At 55.0% G+C, this 22,975-nt stretch overlaps 1 protein-coding gene across 4 annotated transcripts in view; it reads left to right on the top strand.

The window, feature by feature from the left end:
- LOC115553530 (tetratricopeptide repeat protein 28) overlaps positions 1-22,975 on the top strand; it is a 199,441-nt gene that overhangs the window by 159,403 nt on the left and 17,063 nt on the right. For all 4 annotated transcript variants that reach the window (XM_030369863.1, XM_030369862.1, XM_030369864.1 and 1 more), the window contains 5 exons: positions 6,330-7,126; positions 7,655-8,199; positions 10,308-10,831; positions 17,832-17,941; positions 22,759-22,888. In XM_030369863.1, coding sequence (XP_030225723.1) covers positions 6,330-7,126; positions 7,655-8,199; positions 10,308-10,831; positions 17,832-17,941; positions 22,759-22,888 — 2,106 coding nt within the window. The remainder of the gene's footprint in view (positions 1-6,329; positions 7,127-7,654; positions 8,200-10,307; positions 10,832-17,831; positions 17,942-22,758; positions 22,889-22,975) is intronic.

Below are 22,975 nucleotides of genomic sequence, written 5' to 3'. Positions count from 1 at the left end.
ATGCAGGAGCTCGGGTGTCGGCCGTGCGTGGACAGAGCAGTGACAGTTGTTCTTGGGGGTTTGAAGGAGGCGAGAGAGGGACAGCAGGGGTGGAGGAGGAAGCCTGGCTGGGGTCGGGGGGGGGGGGGGGGGGGGAAGGGGGTGCAGGCTCTCTGAATGTGTCCATGCTTGTGTTGGCCTGCCTCCCGTTCTGCAAACATAACCGTCCGTCCCCCTTGGACCTTTTCTCTTCTTCCTTCCTTCCTGTCTGTCTGCCTCTCCCTCGCTCTCTCTCTCTCTCTCTCTCTCTCTCTCTCTCTCTCTCTCTCTCTCTCTCTCTCTCTCTCTCTCTCTCTCTCTCTCCCTCTCTCTCTCTCTCTGTCTTTATCTCCCTTTCTCTCTCTCTCCTCCCTCTCTCGCCCTATCTCTTCCCTCTCTAAGTCCGTCGGGCTGGAGGAGCCGTCTTTGTCTGGGTGGGAGGGTTTGGTACATCTGAAGCCCGGACGGCGACGGCTCTTGGCCCCTCGGCCCCTGGCCCCCACTCCTGTGGGACCCAGGGAGGGGAAAACAGCCCCCCACCCCCCAGCCCAGGTCTCTGGCTCCCCCCACAGAGCACAATGACACAGCTTAGCCTCCAACGGTTTGAAGCTCTGCTCCATTAGAATCGCCCCCCCAAGACCAGCTTGGTCTAATAGGAGAAAATTAAAGAGATATTATATTTTATGGTAGCGTAGTTATGATGTCATTTCAAACCTAATCACCACGGAAAACCGAATGCTGTTTGATGGTCCTGAATCTTGGCGCGCATTACTATATATGCATTGCTTATCGCGCTGCTAATACTGGATCATTATTCAAATGGGGGGGGGAAGGGGGTGCAGGCTCTCTGAATGTGTCCATGCTTGTGTTGGCCTGCCTCCCGTTCTGCAAACATAACCGTCCGTCCCCCTTGGACCTTTTCTCTTCTTCCTTCCTTCCTGTCTGTCTGCCTCTCCCTCGCTCTCTCTCTCTCTCTCTCTCTCTCTCTCTCTCTCTCTCTCTCTCTCTCTCTCTCTCTCTCTCTCTCTCTCTCTCTCTCTCCCTCTCTCTCTCTCTCTGTCTTTATCTCCCTTTCTCTCTCTCTCCTCCCTCTCTCGCCCTATCTCTTCCCTCTCTAAGTCCGTCGGGCTGGAGGAGCCGTCTTTGTCTGGGTGGGAGGGTTTGGTACATCTGAAGCCCGGACGGCGACGGCTCTTGGCCCCTCGGCCCCTGGCCCCCACTCCTGTGGGACCCAGGGAGGGGAAAACAGCCCCCCACCCCCCAGCCCAGGTCTCTGGCTCCCCCCACAGAGCACAATGACACAGCTTAGCCTCCAACGGTTTGAAGCTCTGCTCCATTAGAATCGCCCCCCCAAGACCAGCTTGGTCTAATAGGAGAAAATTAAAGAGATATTATATTTTATGGTAGCGTAGTTATGATGTCATTTCAAACCTAATCACCACGGAAAACCGAATGCTGTTTGATGGTCCTGAATCTTGGCGCGCATTACTATATATGCATTGCTTATCGCGCTGCTAATACTGGATCATTATTCAAATGGTATGGTAATGGTATGATTATCTCTTCACGTCATCTAAATCCCTTCAATCAATATCAATTATATGAGTGGCTTTAATTTTGAAAACCTAGCCTGAGAGTCACCCCTTCTCAGAGCTAAATTAAAGATATACTTAATTATATTTACTTTAGCAGACCAAAGGAAACCGGGGGTTGAATCTGCGCTCTCGCATGAAGTAGTGCCCTCTGAGTTCAGCTCCCATCTCTGATGAATTCCCTTCAAATTGAGTGTGAGCACGTATTTCCCATGTGATGATTACACACACGCACGCGGATACACCCACACAGACACACACACACACACACACACACACACACACACACACACACACACACACACACACACACACACACACACACACACACACACACACACACACACACACATACACACATACAGACATACACACAGGAGATTAGCCCTAGATTAAGGTATTAGTAGTCCAAGCCTTTACTGGGTCTTCAGACCTAATAAATGCATTTGATTGCTGCACTCATTATAACCAGAAGAATGGAGGAGTCACGAGAGCTTTCTCTCTTTTGGGTCTGAGGGTCTCATTTCTGTCTCTGTGCTCCCTCCCAGTATCGCTCATTTCTGTCTTTCTTCTCCACCAGTTTCGCTCATTTCCCAGTGGCAGGGAGCAGTTGGCCTTTTGTTTGAGAAACCCTCTTATCCCTCTGCTCCAACCCTCTGATCACACGCCCAAATGAACCCAAAGATATTCGCCTCCATAACAGACCGATTGTTTCCCGCACCAAGAGAGTCCATTCGAGTCCACTCTGTTTCCTCGTGTATCGGACTCAAACAGACTGGAATAGACTAGCCCTGAGTCCACTCCTGCCCATCCCAGTCAATTCGAGTCCACTCTGACTTCACGGAGCACAGCGATGCATACTTTGCTCCGTTCAAAACAACATGATCATATTGATTTTTTTCCTCGGTTTCCGCTACAAATACGAAGCGAAAAAATGTGTTCAACGTGTGCTCCGTTTGGGGCGTTGAGGGCCTCAGGCTGCGGCTCTCTCTGGCCCTCCTCGGCTTCTGGGGGGGGGATGACACAGTCTTTTCTCCAGGCGCCGCGACATCCCTCAAAGTCATCGGTGCAGCAGAGGGGCGCACGGAGCCCGATGACGCCCTGCATAATGCAAAGTGACACCACAATGCCACACTTTTAATGTGTTTGGATATGGGCGGGGAGAGTCGGGATACGTGCCTGCCTGCGTTGTCTGTGTGTCGGTGCGCGTGCACGTGTGTGTGCTTGCGTGCGTGCATGTGTATGAGTCTGGGAGAGATAGGGAGCGACGGAATATTTGTTTCACAGTGTTCTATGGGCTGTTGTAGCTTTCATCTGCAGACCCATTGTCTCACAACCGCCGCAGCAGCAGCAGCAGCAGCAGCAGAAATGAAAGATGCTCCCTCTCATGCATCAAACCCGAGTGCCTCGGCGCAGCGTGTGCGTACATGTGTGTAAGATTCATATAGGTTACTCTAACGAAGACCAAAAAGGCAGGCCATTACCAAAGCGTAGCGGGGGACGTTTTAAATTAGACATCACTCTATAGGGTCCACCTCCGCTCATACCTCCTCTAATTCCCATCTTACGCGCACCGGCGGCTATTACCCGGTTGTAGGATGCGGTTTTATTCACCATCAGTCCGGATTCAATTCCCTGATGACTCCATAAGCCTCTTAGAAAATGGAAGATGGTGGAGGGAGTGATGGTGGTGGGAGACGAGGGGGAGGGGGGGGGGGGGGGGGGGGGGGGGGGGGGGCTCCCGCCATAGGCTAAAGCTTAGAGTAAACTTGGGTGTGTGCTCCAAGGATTGAAGCTAGCGCTGAGTCCTCCGTCGAGAACCCCGGCACGGGCTCCCGCTCTGTTCTTAGCCTCCAGCAGGGAGTGCGTCTGCTGGTGATACATCAACAGGCCTTACACCCTCGGAGAGCTCAGCCTCCACGCTAAGGTTACAGCTAACACCGCGGCGGTAACCTTGGGAGTGCCTTCGGTGTAGCCGACGTCAGCTGTGGTCCGACCCACCCGCCGCCCCCCTGCTGTGAATGCTAACACGCGGGGGGCTTCCCCCCCTCCCCCCCAAGCGTGTGGACAGATATTTGACATTATTTATTTTGGCGGTGATGAGTCAATCGTCAAAGGACGGGGCCTGCCCGCAATACCGACGCCTCATTGTTCCGACGTCTCAATGGTCCGAAATATTTCCCATCAGATCGACATGCCACTATGCCCACGGTTCAATGTTACGAAAACGGAACCCATTGGTCCGAAGGGCCGTTAGTCCGACTTTTCAAAAAGGAGGCGCATTAGGCCGACGGTTCAATATGCCGAAATAGGCCTACATATAAAGAGTTTTATACCTCGTTCGCGCTCTCTCTCTCTCTCTCTCTTTTGTCACTTTGCTCTCCAATATTCATCGTGAACGTGATATGTAGGCCTAGGTTGTATTTTGGTGCTTAGTGAGAGAGAGAGAGAGAGAGAGAGAGAGAGAGAGAGAGAGGTATAAAACTCTTTATACTCTTTTATATGTAGGCCTATTCGGCATACTGAACCGTCGGCCTAATGCGCCTCTTGTTTGACTTATCGGACAAGCGCCCCTTCGGAACAATGGGTTCCGTTTTCCTAACATTGAACTGTCGGAACAGTGGCATGTCGATCTAATGGGAAATATTTCGGACCATTGAGACGTCGGAACAGTGAGGCGTCGGAATTACGGCATGGCACCCAAAGGACACCGTGTTTCACTCCTGAGTCGAGGCGTACGAGCGGTCTGAATGTAGTGTGTGTGTGAACACAGGGATCTTCAGTGTGGCGGGGGAGTCTGAGCGCTCGGGTATCCATTGAGGCTGTCTGCCGTATCGAGCCGCGCGGTGTGGCCTGGCATACTGATGAGATCAGGGCGGCGACCTAATGATTAGCGGGGTCAGTCTGGGTTGTAGCACTTTTAACCTGACAACAAGAGCAAACAGAATCGCGAGTCATATCTGATTTGCGAGTGGCGTTTTACTGCACGCCGCGGCAGGGCCTGAATTAAGCAGGCATTTGATGTGTGTAGATGTATCTACAGAGAAAAAAATCCAATCTGTCTGCGAGTGCATCTGTTGGGAAAACAGCGCGTGTGTTTTTCACTTCAGGCGACCAATGGCAGCGTTGCATTTGTTTCAAATAGATTTTTTTGTTCTGCCCTCCTCTCGAGACTACACTTCATACACACTTCAGCTCAACCCTCACTATGAAGCTCATCTCACAGCCACGGGACCCAGGCTCCTCCGGATTGTTCTAAATGTCAGTTAATATTTATAAAGCGTGCAGCCCCACGTGCAGACCGGTGGTCTGCAGATATCATAACAAAGCACGCCGTGTCTCTCCCCGTCGGCGCTCTGCGGTGTTTTAAATTCACGGCTCAACCCCGGCCCCGGGCCCCGCCGCCCGCCTTGTCCCCTAGGTTCCCGCCGGGCGTCGGGGGCGCCGGCGAGGTTCCAGCGCCGCGGTTAGCGTAGCGTATGTGTGTGTTAGCGTAGCGTGCGCGGCCGCAAACCTGGCAGCCCGAGGGCTGGAATAAATGGGGGGGAAACGCACAACATGTCGGCAGTTAATCCTCGCGGCACCGTCCCCTCTCTCACCGCAAGCCACAGAGCCCTCCACCCCCATCCGCTCCTGGTTCCCACCCAGCCGCCCTGCCTCACTTCGATCTATGCCCCCCCCCCCCCCGTGGCTGTGGGCCCATCCTTGCGAGCGGGCGTCCTGCGTGCTGTCAGAGGGGGGATGCGTGGCAGATGAATGGCTGCGGTGCGGAGCTGTGCGTTCGTCCTCTCTGCAGTGGTGGATGGTCATTAGCCCTGCGGCTCTCCTCTCTCCTCCGGAACCTCTCCTCAACCCCCCCCCCCCCCACCCCACGCCTCCTCCACTCTGCTAGGCTACTTAATAGTCTCCACCGTTGATGGTGTTAGTGTTATTGGAGGACCTACAGATGACGGCTGCCTTTCAGAGAGATAAATGGGCTTTGATCAGACTCTATTCTCTTTGCACGTTTTTATTGTTCAGCGAGTGTAGGCATGCAGCGCGCACACACACAAACACGCATACACACACGCACGCACGCACGCACGCACGCACGCGCGCAAGCACGCACGCACGCGCACACACACACACGTGCATGACTCATTTGGCCAGTCTGCTTTGGTTTAATGTATTCTATCAGGCATAATACACTTTATCAGGGTTTTCCATTACTTGTTGTTTCTTCAAGCTTATCTCGTTTTGTTTACTAAGCTCTCGGCCGCCACATCCTGATCTCTCCAATTTCCCTCCCCTCCCTCCCTCCCTCCCTCCCTCCCTCTCTCTCCCCCCTCCCCCCTGTATCTTTCCTCCTTCTTCATTACCACTTTCCTCCCGATGGAAGAGTTGTTAGTTTTGGTAAAATCCCTTTTAAGACGCAGTCTTCAAGGACAGCTTAGACAACCTTAATGATTCCACTTTGTGGTTATTACGACTGTGTTTATTGTGCCACACTGTAACGGTGGCGTCCCTTCTTTGTGAGAGGGGTGAGCAGTGTGAGCGGAGAACAGATGGCTCAGGGAGAGCATTTTTTAAACCATCCTGGCGTCTCGCTTTGTACAACCAAAAGGGCTGACGAGGCACTTTAGAATTTAGCGCGACTGCAAATTCCCCCCCCCCCTTTGAACGGCTGGTTAACTTCCAGCACTCCTCTCTCTTTCCCCCCGCCCTGGTTCCCCTCAACAGGCATCATCCACCAGATGAAGGGCGACTACGAGACGGCCCTGAAGCTCCACAAGACCCACCTGGCCATCGTGCAGGAGCTCAACGACTACGCCGCCCAGGGCCGGGCCTACGGCAACATGGGCAACGCCTACAACGCGCTGGGGGCCTTCGACCAGGCCGTGCGCTACCACCGGCAGGAGCTGCAGATCTCCATGGAGGTCAACGACCGGGCGTCCCAGGCCTCCACGCACGGCAACCTGGCCGTGGCCTACCAGGCGCTGGGGGCCCACGACCGCGCCCTGCAGCACTACCAGAACCACCTCAACATCGCCCGCGAGCTCCGGGACGTCCAGAGCGAAGCCCGCGCCCTGGGGAACCTGGGGAACTTCCACTGCTCCCGCGGGGAGTTCCCCCAGGCCGTGCCCTACTACGAGCAGTACCTGCGGCTGTCCCCGGACCTGCAGGACATGGAGAGCGAGGGGAAGGTCTGCCACAACCTGGGGTACGCCCACTACTGCCTGGGGAGCTACCAGGACGCGGTGAAGTACTATGAGCAGGACCTGGCTCTGGCCAAGGACCTCCATGACAAACTGAGCCAGGCCAAGGCGTACTGTAACCTGGGGCTGGCGTTCAAGGCCCTGGGGGACTTTGCCAAGGCGGAGGAGTGTCAGAAGTACCTGCTATCTCTGGCCCAGTCGCTGAACAATGCACAGGCCCGCTTCAGAGCCCTGGGGAACCTGGGGGACATTTTTGTGTGCAAGAAGGACGTGACCGGAGCCATTCAGTTCTACGAGCAGCAGCTGGCCTTAGCTCACCAGGTACGGTCCGTCACACACTTAGTTTTGACCTGCTCAGCATTACAATTCACAATTGTCTTTCCTTTTGTACAAATGTTTTTTGGCCCAAAAAAATATGCAGAGGTATCCATTGTGTTTAGATTTTGGACTGCATTTTCACTACACACATTTGTATGAACGTTAGACACAATGATTGCTAACTGGACCTTTCATCACCTGATCTCTGTTACGACACCTTGGTGGCATGTGGCTCGGGAGGTACAGCGGGTTGGCTGGTAACCGGAAGGTGGCTAATTCGATCCCCGGCTCCTCCTTGAGTGTCTAGGTGTCCCTGAGCAAGGCACCCCACCCTGACTGTTCCTGACGAGCTGGCTGTGGCCTCGCGTGGTTGACTCCGCCGCCTCCAGCGTGTGCATGTGTGCGTGAATGGGTGAATGTTAGGCAGCATTGTAAAGCGCTTTGAGTGTCCACCGGTTGGAAGAGCGCTGTATAAATGCAGTCCATATACCAATTATATCTCCGTTCTCCACCACGACCCGTGGCTTTCAGGTGAAGGACCGCCGGATGGAGGCGTGCGCCTACGCCGCACTGGGCGCCACCTACCGGCTGGTGCACAAGTACGACAAGGCCCTGGGCTACCACACCCAGGAGCTGGAGGTGTACCAGGAGCTGGGCGACCTGCCCGGGGAGTGCAAGGCCCACGGCCACCTGGCCGCCGTGTACATGGCGCTGGGGAAGTACGCCATCGCCTTCAAGAGCTACGAGGAGCAGCTGGAGCTGGGCCGCCGGCTGAAGGACCCGGCGGTGGAGGCGCAGGTCTACGGCAACATGGGCATCACCAAGATGAACGTGGGCGTGATGGAGGAGGCCATCGGCTACCTGGAGCAGCAGCTGGCCACGCTGCAGCAGCTCAGCGGCAACGAGGCCATGCTGGACCGGGGCCGGGCCTACGGGAACCTGGGCGACTGCTACGAGGCCCTGGGCGACTTCGAGGAGGCCATCAAGTACTACGACCAGTACCTGTCAGTGGCCCAGAGCCTGAACCGCATGCAGGACCAGGAGAAGGCGTACCGGGGGCTGGGCAACGGACACAGGTGAGCAGGGGGTTAAACCTCGGGGGGAGACACTCGAAAAAGAAAAAAGTGCATTGGCAAGGGTTTCTCTACAAGTAGTGTCAAGTTCCACCGGTTGTTGCTGGAAGAGATAACTGTATTGACTGGGTGTGCGTGATGATCACAGTAATCCTCCCGTGCATAATCTTCTCTCCTCCTCAGCAACGGTTTTGTTCTTTCTTTATCTTCCCTGAGCTAGCGTTTGCAGACCACCGTAGTTTACACGCTCCTTTACAATCGGTGCGCGAGGAGCCTGAATGCAATCCTGCCACCAGCTATCTACTGCTGCTGCTCGCACACCCAGGCCTGATCTGTATGCAAAGAGGCTCTGGCGTAGTCACGTCTGAAACAGTGGGGGGGGGGGGGGGGGGGGGGTGGAGGCGGTGTGCGGGGGTGGGGTTAATTCGAACCGACCTTTTCCATTTTGTCTCTTTTCCGGCGTTTCCTTCCAAACCCCCCCCCCCCCCCCCCCACACCCCCCCATCCCCCCGCCTCGTGTATATCCACGCCGGCCTGATAAAATCCTGGGAGGATCGGCGCGGTAACAAAGGCACGGAGCGCAGTGCCAGAAATCCTCGTTTTCGGGGATGATTTTCCTCCTCATTGTGCAGCCTCATCATGCCACCGAGGCAATCAGGAGCACGACGGTTGAGGCAGCCAATAAGCTCAGAGGGGAGCGACAGGCATCATAGCCGAACGCCCCTCCTCCGGAGATCCTCGTCAGGCATCACACGTTATTACCCCGCGTTAATTAAGACCCAGACTCCCGTCTAAATGCTCAAGGCTGGCGGTGAATACCCGGTGTCGAGTCCTATGCGGGGAGTGTTGCCGAGTTATTGACTACGGCGTCGGCACGGTGATCCCCGTGATGCGAGGGATGCAGCCCTCAATCATGTTTTGCACAAATAGGGAGAGACGCTGCTTTTCTGATGGATGACCTATCCAGGGCAAAATAAATGTGTTAGAAGTGTAGCGCGAGGCTCCAAGCCGGAGGCCGGGTTTGGACAATATCCCCGGCTCATTTCATTCGTTAGTGTCTTACACATGCACGCACGCACATCCGCAGGCTCGTAGGCGTACACACACATACACACACGCACCGCACACGTACACGTACACGCACACTCACAAACACATTCATGCCTGCAGGCACGCACACACACACACACACAGACAAACAAACGCACACTAAGGAATGTTTGTAAAAACATGTTTATGATTGATCCATCTTTCACATATTCACAAACGTAAAAACCTGTGAGTGCACTGCAGCATCTCTGTGCTCCTGGCATCCGAATGTGTCTTTGACACACTTCAGGGTTTTGCTCCAACACTGTTCCAGCAATATGGGCTCTCCTCTAATAATGCCATGCTGTCATGCAGCGGATTAGATAAGGGGAAATACAGAACGTGGTGTTATCTCGGTAACAGATGAAATTGAAAGTTCATTGAGCGCAGGGTGCACACAGTCAGATATCTCAATGCCAGGTCTGTTTGTGTGCATGATTTAAGCAGCAAATGCCGGTGACAGGTCGGTCTCCAGCGAGGCCTTCATCGTTGTAATGTGTCACTTTGTAATCTGCTGTAAACCCAACCCACCGGTACAGCGGCGTCTCCTTCACCCTGATCACACAGACAGCAGTCCTTTAGCGCTGTAGCGGGACTACTGAAGGGGAGGCTGCAAAGAGCCTGGGCTGGAAACCAAAAACTGCAGGGGGGGCAGTATTGCGCCTTGTGTCGTTACTTTCATGCATCGTTTCGGAAGGTATCGGGCCGAAGATAAACTCATTTGCCCGAGTGGAAAAAGCTTTCAAAGGGGAATTTAATGTATATTTCTGTTTCAAGTATATCTTTAGTTAGCAGTCAACGTATTGATTTGAAACATTAACAGAATTCTTACAGTTTACTAGTCCTGGCTGAGGTTGCGTTTGCTTTGAACAGCGAAAGAAAGTTACACACCCAGTTCACCCCGATTTGAACTTGTCTAGAGTCTAAAGCCTGATTTGTGAGATTATCCTCCGCCTCACCCATAGTGTGTGTCCCTCTCCCTCCTCTCCCCTCTCTCCCCCACCCTCTCCCCTCCCCCACAGGGCCATGGGGAACCTGCAGCAGTCGCTGGTGTGCTTCGAGAAGCGCCTGGTGGTGGCCCACGAGCTGGGCGAGTGCGGCGGCAAGGCGCAGGCGTACGGCGAGCTGGGCGCCCTCCACAGCCAGCTGGGCAACTACGAGCAGGCCATCTCCTGCCTGGAGCGCCAGCTGGCCATCGCCCGCGACACCCAGGACCGCGCGCTGGAGGGAGACGCCAGCTGCGGCCTGGGCACCGTGTACCAGTCCATGGGCGAGTACGAGACGGCGCTGCGCTGCCACCAGAGCGACCTGGAGATCGCCGAGGAGACGGGCAACCCCGCCCGGCAGGGGCGCGCCTACGGCAACCTGGGCCTCACCTACGAGTCGCTGGGCAACTATGAGCGGGCGGTGGTGTTCCAGGAGCAGCACCTGAGCGTGGCGGCGCAGACCAACGACCTGGCGGCAAAGACGCTGGCCTACGGCAGCCTGGGGAGGACACACCACGCGCTGCAGAACTACTCGCAGGCCGTCATGTACCTGCAGGAAGGTGAGAGGCGGTGTTGCGTGTGGTTGGGTGCGGTGTGTGGGTGAGTGTCGTGTGCGTAGGTGAGGTGTGGGTGAGTGTCTTGTGTGTAGGTGAGGTGTGGGTGAGTGTGTGTGTGTGTGTGAGACGAGCAGCAGGACATGCTGTCTTTGTTATCTTCAGTCGATAGGCTCATTTTGTGAATCTATGAATACCAAATTTCGTTGGCAATTTGCGGCTCAGCCTTTGCATGTCTTTATCGGGTGTGGCGAGTGTGTTCTTGTGCGGCGCGCACGCGAGGACACGTGCCGTATGCGCTCGTTGTATGTGAGGGCTGCTTTGCATGCTGGTTATGCAGGCGTGTGTTTATGGGTATGTGTGTGTGTGTTAGTTTTCATGTCAGTGTGAGTGTGTGTGAGTAAACGTGTCCCTGTGTGTGTCCTTGTGTGCATTGTGATTCAGCCAGGGCTAAATCAGAATGCAGGGACTGAGTGCTCCCTCGCCGCGCCTCACACCTCTGCCTCCACTCCACTGTGCGGCGGCTGTGGTCTTGTCAGTGCCGTGTCAAAGGGATCTCTTCACACGGCGGCCCGCTGCCTCTCTCACCCTCTCACACTCCGTTGTCCCTCACACGCACTCAAGGTGCAATAAACCTCAGGCTCAGCCCTCCTCCGGAACCCAACGCCACCGACGTAACAGGGGGTCGGGGGGGGGGGGAGGACGAGAGCCAATGATAAGGTTGAGTGACAGGTGGTTGTCCCCGCCCCCTTTTGGTCCAGCCCCCCCCCCCCTGTCAATCAGTAGTTCCGAGCTGTCCCTTAGCAACCGTCCACCTCACTTTCAAAACATTGCTATTCGAGGAACGCTTTTCTACGAGGCATGAGCGGTTTATGCTGGTGGAGTCCATTAGGGATGGGTCAGAATATTCGATTATTCGATTATTCGTTCCCGAGGGTCAACGTCGATTTTTAACATTTGGGCCGTTAAAATTGTTTCCCATTCAAATAAACAAGAATTAACGGACGGAACTAATGTTGGACAGGTGTCCAAGGGCATTATCCCGCTTATAGCATGGTCACTTGCCATAGAAAATAAATGAAGACCATTCATTTACAAGGGGATTATTTGTTTATCAACACGGTGGATGTGAGCGCAGAATTAGCGCCGTAAGAAAATTTGTTTGACTGGTTGCCATGGTTATCTCTGTGTGGTGAATTTGCAGTTGCGGTGCAATGCGATGTTGTCAGCTTACTGTTACATTAAACTGTAATCAGAAAACGCGGTTACATGCTATAGACCCTATCGTATCTGTGGTATAAAGGCTGGGACGAATTTCCAACTATAAATACGTGCTCTTTATGTTGAAAGTATAGACCGTCGCGATTCAGCCTTTATACCACAGATACTATAGGGACTATAGCATATAACCGCGTTTTCGGATTACAATTAAATGCATTTTTCGCAATTTACCAGCTCTCGTTTTGAGGGCTGAACAGACAATTTGACTGGAACTACTTAGCAGGTAGTTGTTTTTTTGCGTTTAAGATATTAAGTGATTTCTTGCCGATGATCCATGGCTGCCTTTGTGAATGTGTCGGCACACATCGAATAATCGATTATTCGTTCATACCACCCAGCGATTATTCGACCATGAAAAATTTGAGTTATTCACGTCCCTAGAGTCGATTAGGGTGATGATGGGGGTCGTGGTTCTTGATCGAGGAGACCTGTGGTTGGTCTGCGGACATCTGGCGTTGAACCCGGAACCTATTGCCCTATAGCCTTACTCTTCTAGACTATCCTGCTGTGCAAGCTGGTCCCAGCGTTGGTTATTTCGCCCGGGTGTGTGTCCGTGTGCGTGCGTGTTTTTCGGGGTGTGCGTGTGAACGGGGAAACAGGAAGGCGTCGCCCCCCCCCCCCCCCCCCCCCCCCCCCCTATCTGTCGTCCATCTGCTTTATTAGAGTTCACCGGGCACCGGGGGTGACCCGCACACCCCCGCTCCACGTTGAGCTTGAATGGAAGCAGAGGTGACAGGCCACTCTATCTCCAGCCTGTCCTCCTGTTGTCCCCTGCACTGTCCTTGTATTGTTCCTTTGCCGCAGCTTGGAGAGAGAGAGAGAGAGAGAAAAAAACAAAAAAAACACCAGCCCCTTCACCATCCTTGACAGCCAATTATTTCTGGCCAACCTACCCAGGCCTAAAAGTTGGCAAGGTGTGTTTTTTCCCCTCCCTGTGCTGCTGCTCTTTCTTCTCTCCTCTCCATACCGGCGCTGCCCTTTTATTTATCCTTTTTTCGTTCTTCATCTTTGTGGCACCACAGCTTGTTTATTTCTTTATTTATTTTCCTGAAAAAGATTAATTGGAAAGAGACCCAAGGATGCAGTTTTTTCCTCGCCAGCGCCTGAAAGTGATGACTTTCACCCCTGCGATGTGCTTTTGCCCGCGTCGGCGAAGGGTTCCTTGCAGACGCAGTGTTCTGTAATGCGTTGTGCTTTGTCACAATTCAGACTTCGAACCATGGTACCGATTTATACACGTGCCTGGCTGTGTACATGTATTATTCTCTATTTGTTCGCTGATGTTAAATTAAAAGGATAGCTAAAGGTCATCGCTATACTAAAGGCCAGACGTTTGGCAGGGAAAGGCAGCTTTGTCCTGGTAACCGCTGCATGTGTCATTTAATCAATGCGCTGTTTTTACGCATGGATGGCAGAAACGCGGCCCATTCCACTGACAGCCCGTTTACAACACCTGTGTAACAGTTTGACCTTATAGAGCACTTTATCACTCAACCACACCTAACTATGATGCTAATCAAGGACTGTGTTAGCTCATTTACATGCCACTTTCTATTAAGATGCTACAAATTGATTGTGACAATTACCAACAAGGATAAAGGCGGTAAGTCTTACTACTGGTGTTAACTTCAAGAGGACAATTGTGACAAAGACGTCCCGATGTTTTAGTTTCCTTTATTGGTGCTGTCTCTTTAACCGCCGAAGCGTCGGTTGGTTTGTGGCTGAGGCTGTGAGGCTGTGAGGCTGTGAGGCTGTGAGGCCGTGAGGTATTCGTTTACCAGCGGCAGGGGTAGCTGGAAGGAGAGCTGTTGTACCGGTGGTGACAGAAACGTTTGCAGCTCAACTCACCCAAACCGGCTGGAAGTATGTAGATGTTGGGAGGGCACTCGAGGAGCGAGGTCTCCCCTGTCCTGACACCGCTCGCTGACAGGCCCTCGGGCAAGGCACCGACGCATCGGGGGGAAAACAGCTCGCTGGAAAACAATTGGGGAAAGTGTAGTCCTTGTTTGACACGTGCGTGTTTGGTCGCAGACAAACAACAGAATTGAGTAGTTGTTGTTCCTCTAAAGAATAGTCAGGCTATCACCATGCCTCGGAGAGCTGGCTACCTCACCTCATTATCATGTTCAAGGATAATGACCATGGTAAGTAAACAGATGTGTGTCTGCCCTTGCAGTACCAGTATTGGGATTCATACTGCGCCGGGTAAAGGACATTTTCTCTGTGGAAGCCAGGGTTAACGTACGGCGCATTAGTTCACCCAATAGAAGCGTGGTAGTTTGTATTTGTCGACCTTGCTTGTTAGGCGTGTGTTGTGTGGACCTGTGTGTGCGAGTTGGTCATGTGTTTGCTTCTGTGAATGCATCCATCTTGTGCATCATGGGCTTGTGTGTGCATGTGGTTTTGTGTGTGTCTGTGTTTGCATGTATTTGTGTTTGTGTGCATGCATTTATGTGCATGTGTGTGTGTGTGTGTTTGCATATACTTGTATTCAAGTGTTTGTGTGTGTGTGTGTGTGTGTGTGTGTGTGTGTGTGTGTGTATCCAAGGGTGCATGCAGGCCCAGGGACCTGTGGAAACAGTGGCCTCCAGCTGTCAGGCAGCCTTTAAAGCACTCTCAGGGGTGTGTGTTTAGTCTCTCAAAGCAGTGTGTGTGTAGCCCCACTCATCTGTGTGTCTGCTGTGCTCTTCAGCGTTGTGTGTTTGTGTGTAGTCACTATTTAGCAGTGTGTGTATGTGTAGACTCTTTTCAGCGTTGTGTGTTTGTGTGTAGTCTCTTCTTCAGAGGAGTGTGTGTTTGTGTGTGTAGTCTCTCCACAGCGGTGTGTGTGTGTGTGTCGCCTCACTTCAGCAGTGTGGGTGTGTAGCCTCTCTTTAGCGGGGTGTGTGTATGTATGTGTGTGTCTGTGTGTGTGAGTGTAGTCTCTCTTCAGCAGTGTGTGTGTGTGTGTCGTCTCCTCAGCAGTGTGTGTGTGTGTGTGTTTGTGTGTGTGTCGTCTCCTCAGCAGTGTGTGTGTGTGTGTTTGTGTGTGTGTCGTCTCCTCAGCAGTGTGTGTGTGTGTGTCGTCTCCTCGGCGGGTGTGTGTAGCCTCTCCTCTGGGCCCAGCCGGTCACAACCAGCTCCTGGTATCGGCCGGCCCTACGTGCCCGGGCCCCCCCCCCCCCCCCCCCGTACAGCACGCCGGATGGAGTGGGAGGAGAATGACGTAGAGTCAGGGAGCGGGGGGGGGGGGGGGGGGGGGGGGGGGGGGGGGGGGTACACCACACACACACTCTTTCCATCGGCGCGTGGCACCAGTCACTTGCATTAGCGGGTCGTTAACCGGAGGAACAAAGGAAAGTCGAGGCGCTCAGCGCTGATCACAGAGAGCTGTCAGAGCCGCGCCGTGCCCGCGCCGCCGAGAGGAAGTGGCGCCGGCGGGGAGTGTGTCAGCGTAGCCGTGTGTGCGCGGCCCCAGATGAAACACTGTGGTGGAAGTTGCGTTGAGTGAAGGCTGGGGGGCCGGGGGGGGGCGGGAGGGTGGCAGCAGCTTCCTGTAGCGCGGTTCCCGGGGCTAATGAGCCCTAAGCAGGCGGCGTCCCCGTGAACGCGGGCCCCCCGCCCGCCGTCAACACGATGCGGGAGGAGGGAGAGAGAGGAGCGAGAGGGAGGAGCGAGAGAGAGGAGCGAGAGGGAGGGGCGGCTGCCTGAGGAGGTGGTGGGCCTGATGGTGGTGGAGGAGGGGTTCTGGTAGAGGGTGGGGTGATGGTGGTGGAGGAGGGGTTCTGGTAGAGGGTGGGGTGATGGTGGTGGAGGAGGGATTCTGGTAGAGGGTGGGGTGATGGTGGTGGAGGTGAGGGAGGTGGTGGGCCTGATGGTGATGGAGGGGTTCTGGTAGAGTGGGGGGGTGATGGTGGTGGAGGTGGAGGAGGGGTTCTGGTAGAGTGGGGGGGTGGGGGTCGAGAGATGGAACCCAGAAGGTGGAAAGATGAAGGGACGGAAGTGAGGAGGAGGAGGAGGAGGAGGAGGAGGAGGAGGAGGGGGAGGAGGAGGAGGAGAGAGAGTGGAGCTGCGGCACAGATGTGAAAGGAGGAGGAGGGAGGATGGGGAAATAAGAGAGAAAGGGAGGGAAGAAGGGAAGGGGGGGAGAGAGGGAGGGAGTGGGTGTGGGGACAGATAAGAGCCGGTTTGTAGCGGGCTTCAAAGGCCGCCGGCTCCTTGGGCGCGTGCGGGGGCCCGGGTCGGCCACGCACACGCTCCCGGCGGGGCCCGGGACGGCGCCGGCCCACGCCGCGATGGTCACGCTCTCCGTTCCGGTCCGGTCTTATCTGGGTCGCCCACAGACCTCTTGGCACAGACGGCAAAGCGAAAGGTGAACCGGCGCGAGAGAGTTCCCCTCTGCCCTGGATTAAACCCCCAACACCCCCCTCCCCACTAAATAGAATAATCCAAACAGTTTAGACGTCTCACACACACACACACACACACACACACACACACACACACACACACACACACACACACACTTACACACACACACACACACGCAAGCACTAGAGTAGAGGGGCTAGATTGTGGCCCTCTGCAGGGTAAAAGGACCCGTTTGTGTACGTCCGGGGGACGGTTTGACCGCTCGCTGCGTCTTTACCACCTTGCGGGGGCGATGTGTGGGCGCCGTCGCCTGTCTGGTCCCATCATTCTTCCCGCATCCGGAGGCATTCTCATCTCAGTAATTGGGCGGAGGCGAGCGTCGGTGCGGCAGGCGGAGCTGAGGACACATGCAAAGATGTGACACACGCCTCACCGCCTTGGGGAGCGGGAGTGAAAAACAAGCCGCTCACCCGCCAGGTGATCTGACACACAGTCAGCAACACCCACTAAACATTCGGGGCACCACCCCACACGCACACACACACACACACACACACACACACACACACACGTGCACGCACACGGGCAAGCACACCCACACACACGCACACTCCTCATAGTCATCTTCTCCTACAGATATCAGAAAAAAAAATAACAAACACATTCACTGCATGTTCACAAACACAGGTACACAGTATGCAAATGCACACACATGCAAATCTCTCTTGGCTGCCACAACAAACCGGAGGAAGTCCCACTGCACATTTCTAAGTGTCACCAGGCATCGTGCTGAACAGTTGCAAAAAAAAAAAGAGTGTTTTTGTGCAAATATTTGCAGGCTGCTCTATCAGGCTGTTTGCTTAGCGAGTTCACCTCCGTGGATACGAGCAGCGGGAGTGTGCTTCTGTTTGCCCGGCCAGTCGATCTTTGCCATTGATTACTCAGCAGTCACATTAGTGCCCTTTTAACCTCTCAGTGTATGTGTGTGTTTTGTGTGTGTGTGTGTGTGTGTGTGTGTGTGTGCGATGCGTTACAACTAAAGCCAGACAGCCAGATCTGTTTACCGTGAAAATATTAGCACCATGCTATGCTATTCTGCCATGCTATGCTATTCTGCTATGCTATTCTTCCCCTCACACTCTCGCTCTCCCTCTAAATCAATAAAATCGAAATCTCTCTAAATCAATCTTTCTCTCACTCTCTCTGTGTCTCTCTCTCTCTCTCTCTCTCTCTCTCTCTCTCTCTCTCTCTCTCTCTCTCTCCCTCCCTCCCTATCTCCCTCTCTCGCTCTCTCTCTCTCGCTCTCTCTCTCTCTCTCTCTCTCTCTCTCTCTCTCTCTCTCCTCATCCACTTCTGTGCTCTCTCGCCCTGACAGGCCTGAGGCTGGCGGAGCAGCTGGCCCGGCGTGAGGACGAGGCGAAGATCCGCCATCGTCTGGGGCTGTCACTCTGGGCCAGTGGGAACCTGGAGGAGGCCCAGCACCAGGTAACTCCTCCGGCAGTACTCCTCTCCTCGGCTCTCTCTCTTCATCTCCTCTGATCTCATGTTGTGGACTCTACTCTACACTCGTCTCCCCTCCCCTCTCCCTCTCCCCTCCGCTCCCCTCCTCTCCTCTCCTGTCTCCTCCTCTCCCCTCCTATTCTCTCCTCTCCTCCCCTCCTCTCCTCTCCCCTCCCCTCTCCCTCTCCCCTCTGCTCCCCTCCTCTCCTCTCCTGTCTCCTCCTCTCCCCTCCTATTCTCTCCTCTCCTCCCCTCCCCTCCTCTCCCCTCCCCTCCCCTCCTCCCCTCTCCCCCCCTCCTCTCCCCTCCTCTCCACCCCTCTCCTCCCCTCCTATCCTCTCCCCCCCCCCCCCCTCCTCTCCTCTCCCCTCTCCTCCCTCCCCCCTCCTCTCCCCTCCTCTCCACCCCTCTCCTCCCCTCCTATCCTCTCCCCTCCTCTCCTCCCCTCTCCTCCTTTCCCCTCCCCTCCCCTCCCCTCCTCTCCTCCCCCCCTCCTCTCCCCTCCTCTCCCCTCCTATCCGTTGTGGGTTGTCACTCTGGGTCAGGGCCAGTGGAAACCTGGATCTGGCTCAACATCAGGTGACGCCTCCTCTCCCCTCTCTGCTCCTCTCCTCCCCTCTCCTCTCCTCCCCTCCCCTCCCCTCCCCTCTCTGCTCCTCTCCTCTCCTCCCCTCTCCTCCCCTCCCCTCCTCTCCCCTTCCCTCTCTGCTCCTCTCCTCCGCTCTCCTCCCCCCCCCCTCCTCTCCTCCCCTCTCCTCTCCTCCCCTCCTCTCCCCTCTCCTCTCCTCCCCTCTCCTCCCCTCCCCTCCCCTCCTCTCCCCTCTCTGCTCCTCCCCTCTCCTCCCCTCTCCTCTCCTCCCCTCCTCTCCCCTCTCTGCTCCTCCCCTCTCCTCCCCTCCCCTCCCCTGCTCTCCTCTCTCTGCTCCTCTCCTCCCCTCTCCTCTCCTCCCCTCCTCTCCCCTTCCCTCTCTGCTCCTCTCCTCTGCTCCCCTTTTCTCGCCTCTCGTCGCCTTCCCTCTGCTCCTCTCTCTTGCTCCTCTAATCCTTTCCTCCTTTCCTCTGCGTTCCTCTCCCCTTATCTTCCGATCTCCTCTCCTCCTATTCTATTTGCGTCTACTCCCCGCGCATCTATTTTGGTCTACTCTAGTTTTGTCGAGTCGACTCTGCTCTACTTTGCTCTTCATCCTACTTGTGGTAGGGAGGGGTTTGGCTTGCACTGAAAACATAAGCGATGGTGCAGCATGTGTGTGCCACGGTTGTGTAAGGGTGTGACCTGGAAAAAACGAAGAAAAAAGAGAAATCAACACAGGGACAGAGAGAGAGAGAGAGAGAGAGAGAGAGAGAGAGAGAGAGATGGCTGCACCCCTCGAACACGTGCCGGGGAGTGTGTCGAGCAGGTATCCGCTGTCATCGCAGACACGCAACAGATGACTGGAGATGTTTTGCGTGGCCGAGTGTACCGGGTCTCCAGAGCCTCCTCCAAGCCCATCACACGCTACACTCAACTCTGTCTCTCTCGCTCTCCCGCCACCCGGCTGTCAAGTGGGGCGCACACGCCGAACAACTACATGGTCCAGGTGGGGTTAGGTTGCCGTAGCCCCGACAGCAGAAGCAGTTACTCACTCCGTTGAGCAGCGACAGCCGTCTGTGTGCGGCGCGGGCTGAAGCACCCATCGTGACCCTTCAGATACCGGGTCTGTGGTGATACACCCGCCGCTGGTTTCCAGAGTACACACGTGTAACTAACACGCCGCAGCACCGTGACCCAGATTCCCTGCATCCTGCGTCCTGCGTCCTGCATCCTGCGTCATCAGACGAGCCACACACCAAGCCTTGATTGTTAATTATCCGCATCGGTCTGACCTCAGGTGTAAAGACGAGACCAAAGAGATCGTGTGTCTCATCGTTACATGCAAAAAATATGTTTCAGACTAGGCTAATTATAATTTTTCTCCGCTAGATGTTTCAAATTAACATAATCACATTTTTGCAATCATTACATCGTTCACCTCGCCGGTTCCCGGTGAGCCCCCCCTCCGTTGCCCCCCCCTCAGTCCGCCCCCTCCTGTCGATATCTTAACCATTTTCCGCATCAGCCGGCCGCTCCCGGGGTGCATCGTGGGAAAGGACAGTGTTGTCCTTAGAGTATAGATCAGATCATTATTCATGAGACATTATGCTGCTACCGATGACCTTGCTAGTATCCTGACCCACTTTAAGCCTGCCGCCGTATTGGCTTCCACGCATGTTTTCCCACATTTCTCTCGCCCACACAGACACGAACACACACACACACACACACACACACACATACACACACACACACACACACACACACACACACACTCACACACACGTACATACACAGTCGGGATGTATAAAGCAATCTATACTTCTACATCGAGAGTCGAGTGCACCCGACCTCATCTTCTGCCTTCCTCAACATTTTAAACCCAATTTTTTTGTCTCGGCACTCTTGCTTTGATCCTGTGTCCTGGGGGACTCACACACACGCATGCACGCACACACACACACACACACACACACACACACACACACACACACACACACACACACACACACACACACACACACACACACACCGACGGGGTGACCAGCTATATAAAGAACACAGCCTCCCCCCGCAGCCCCTCCGAGCGTACGTTAGGACTAAGTCGACGGCTCATGTCAACTTAGACATTAATACACCAGATTAAACCTTGTTTGGAACGGCTGATATCGTCTGCGGGGCCGCGGTGACGTCCGCCCAGGTGATGTCTTCCTCCGCATCATCGTTCGCGGGTTCATCTCCGTCTCAATCCGAGCTTTCCCCCCCCCCCCCCCTCGTTTCTAAACTGCCGTTTTCCGGTCGAGCGAAACCAGCCCTTCTGCGCGCAGCGAGTTGAAAGCGCTTTCCGTTCGCCCGCACGGCGCCTGTGATATAGAAATGCCGGAGACCACGCTCATCTGAAAGCCTGGTCCCGAGCCGTGGGGGTGGAGACCGAGCTTGTTGGGGGGTTAGGGGTGGGGGTTGATGGGGGGGTGGGGGTTGATGGGGGGGGGGTGAGGGTGTAGACGTGGTTGCAGCTTGCCGGGTCGTTGCGGACGCAGCACTTTTGGGATTGCGTGCTCCTTTCATCCGCCCCCTCCCCCTCCCCCCCCCCATCCTCAGCTAGTCTGGGCGGGGGGGGGGGGTGAGGGAGAGTGGGAGGGGGGGGTGAGGGTTATATGAGGAATTAGTTTCACTCTTAAAGTGGATGTCTGTGTGTCCGCCAGATTAAGGCGGCAGCAGCTGAGTAGCAATCAGCTCCCGGCGAGCTATCTGCCCAATCAGCCCCCGCCGAGCCCCCCGTCTCCCCCGTCTCCCCCGTCTCCCCCGTCTCCCTCCTCTCCCTCTGCTAGGGCAGCAGCAGCAGCCTCCTCGGCAGCTCAGGGGCCGGTGTAGGGCCCTTCGGTCCCCGGCCCCCCGCCCCGCCCCCTCTGACACACACGGACGCGCGACCTTGGGATGGACGCTGCGCTGACCGACTCAAACCTGCTCTGAGTGCACGTCTGTGTGCACGTCTGTGTGCACACAGAGCAGCCAGTGGCCGCGTAGAAATGGATTCCTTCCATGTGAATTACACAGTTATGCGCACACACAAGCGCGCACGCACCCCTAAGCGCACTCACACACTCACACACACACACACACACCTGCAGGAGCAAATACGCACATCCCTACTCTTACACACACCTGCGCGCACACACACGCAATCACACCCATACCTGTTCAAACACACACACATACACACGCACACACACACACACACGCACGCACGCACGCACACGCACGCACGCACACACACACTCACACACTCCTCCACTCATTCCTGAGAGTTTTCGTCCCTCTCCTCGTTCTGTCATCGTGGAGACCAGTTCTCTAGCAGCACCAGCCATTTTAAACTGTGTCCAAAAGAGCAGCAATAATCAATGACCAATCCCATGAGTCAACACTCCCCTGTCCCGGGGTCAGATTGGCCCCCGGACACACAGACACGCTAAGCTCCGCCCATCGCCCTCGCGTGAACACACCCACCTCCGTTTTGCCTCCACAGAGCCAATTCCGAGGATGAACACAAACAGACAGCGCCACATGCTCACACACGGCCAAAAACACACACACACACACACACTCTCAGTGGTATAGTTAGATAGCAGATGTACAGATTATATATAGAGCGAGAGACAGAAGTATGCTGCTATTATCCCTCTATTTCCGTTTTGGGGGGAAAGGGAGACAGCATGGAAAGCAGCAGGGAAGGACGAAAGCAAACCACAGGCCTGTCTCTAGCGCAGCTCCGAGAGGCGGAATGCTACCATCTAGTGGTTCACGCGCGCCTTTAACTCCTGCTCAACACCTCTGGCTGTACGTTAAAGGTCCCAGGGCATGCCATCAGGTGGGAGTGTGATTAGCGGTTGCAAGCCGTTTTGAAAATCTGCCCCTTATGACATCACAAGTGGGCGTGTCCACCTCGATGTGTGACGGATAGATGGGCAACGTTTGCTGCACTCCACCGGGTAGGCTGGTAGACTGACCTATCCAGCACACGTCTAGGTGGACACGCCCACTTGTGATGTCATGTCATGTCGCGGGACCTTTAATGTGTTTAATAAAGCAGCCATGATCCGATAAACATCACGCCGCGGCGCACCAAACTCATCCTGGATCCGCTCCCCTGTTGACCGATGAACGTGACAATGTGGAGACGCTAGCAACGTGTTGACTCCTAGCCCTCTCTGCCTCTGTCTTGTGTCCACAGCTCTACCGCGCCTCCGCCCTGTTCGAGACGATACGGCACGAGGCGCAGCACAGCACCGACTACAAGCTCTCTCTGTTTGACCTGCAAACATCCTGCTACCAGGCGCTCCAGAGGGTCCTCGTCAGCCTGGGTATGATCACACAATTGTTTTTTTTCCCGCTCGTTGGATTCTCCTTTAGCATGTCTGTGGTGGGCGAATGGAGTGAGGCTCTTTGGG

Source organism: Gadus morhua, chromosome 11 (assembly GCF_902167405.1).
Source record: "Gadus morhua chromosome 11, gadMor3.0, whole genome shotgun sequence".
Taxonomy (NCBI): Eukaryota; Metazoa; Chordata; class Actinopteri; order Gadiformes; family Gadidae; genus Gadus; species Gadus morhua.
The sequence above is the reverse complement of the archived record's forward strand: the minus strand, read 5'-3'. Positions and strand labels throughout refer to the sequence as shown.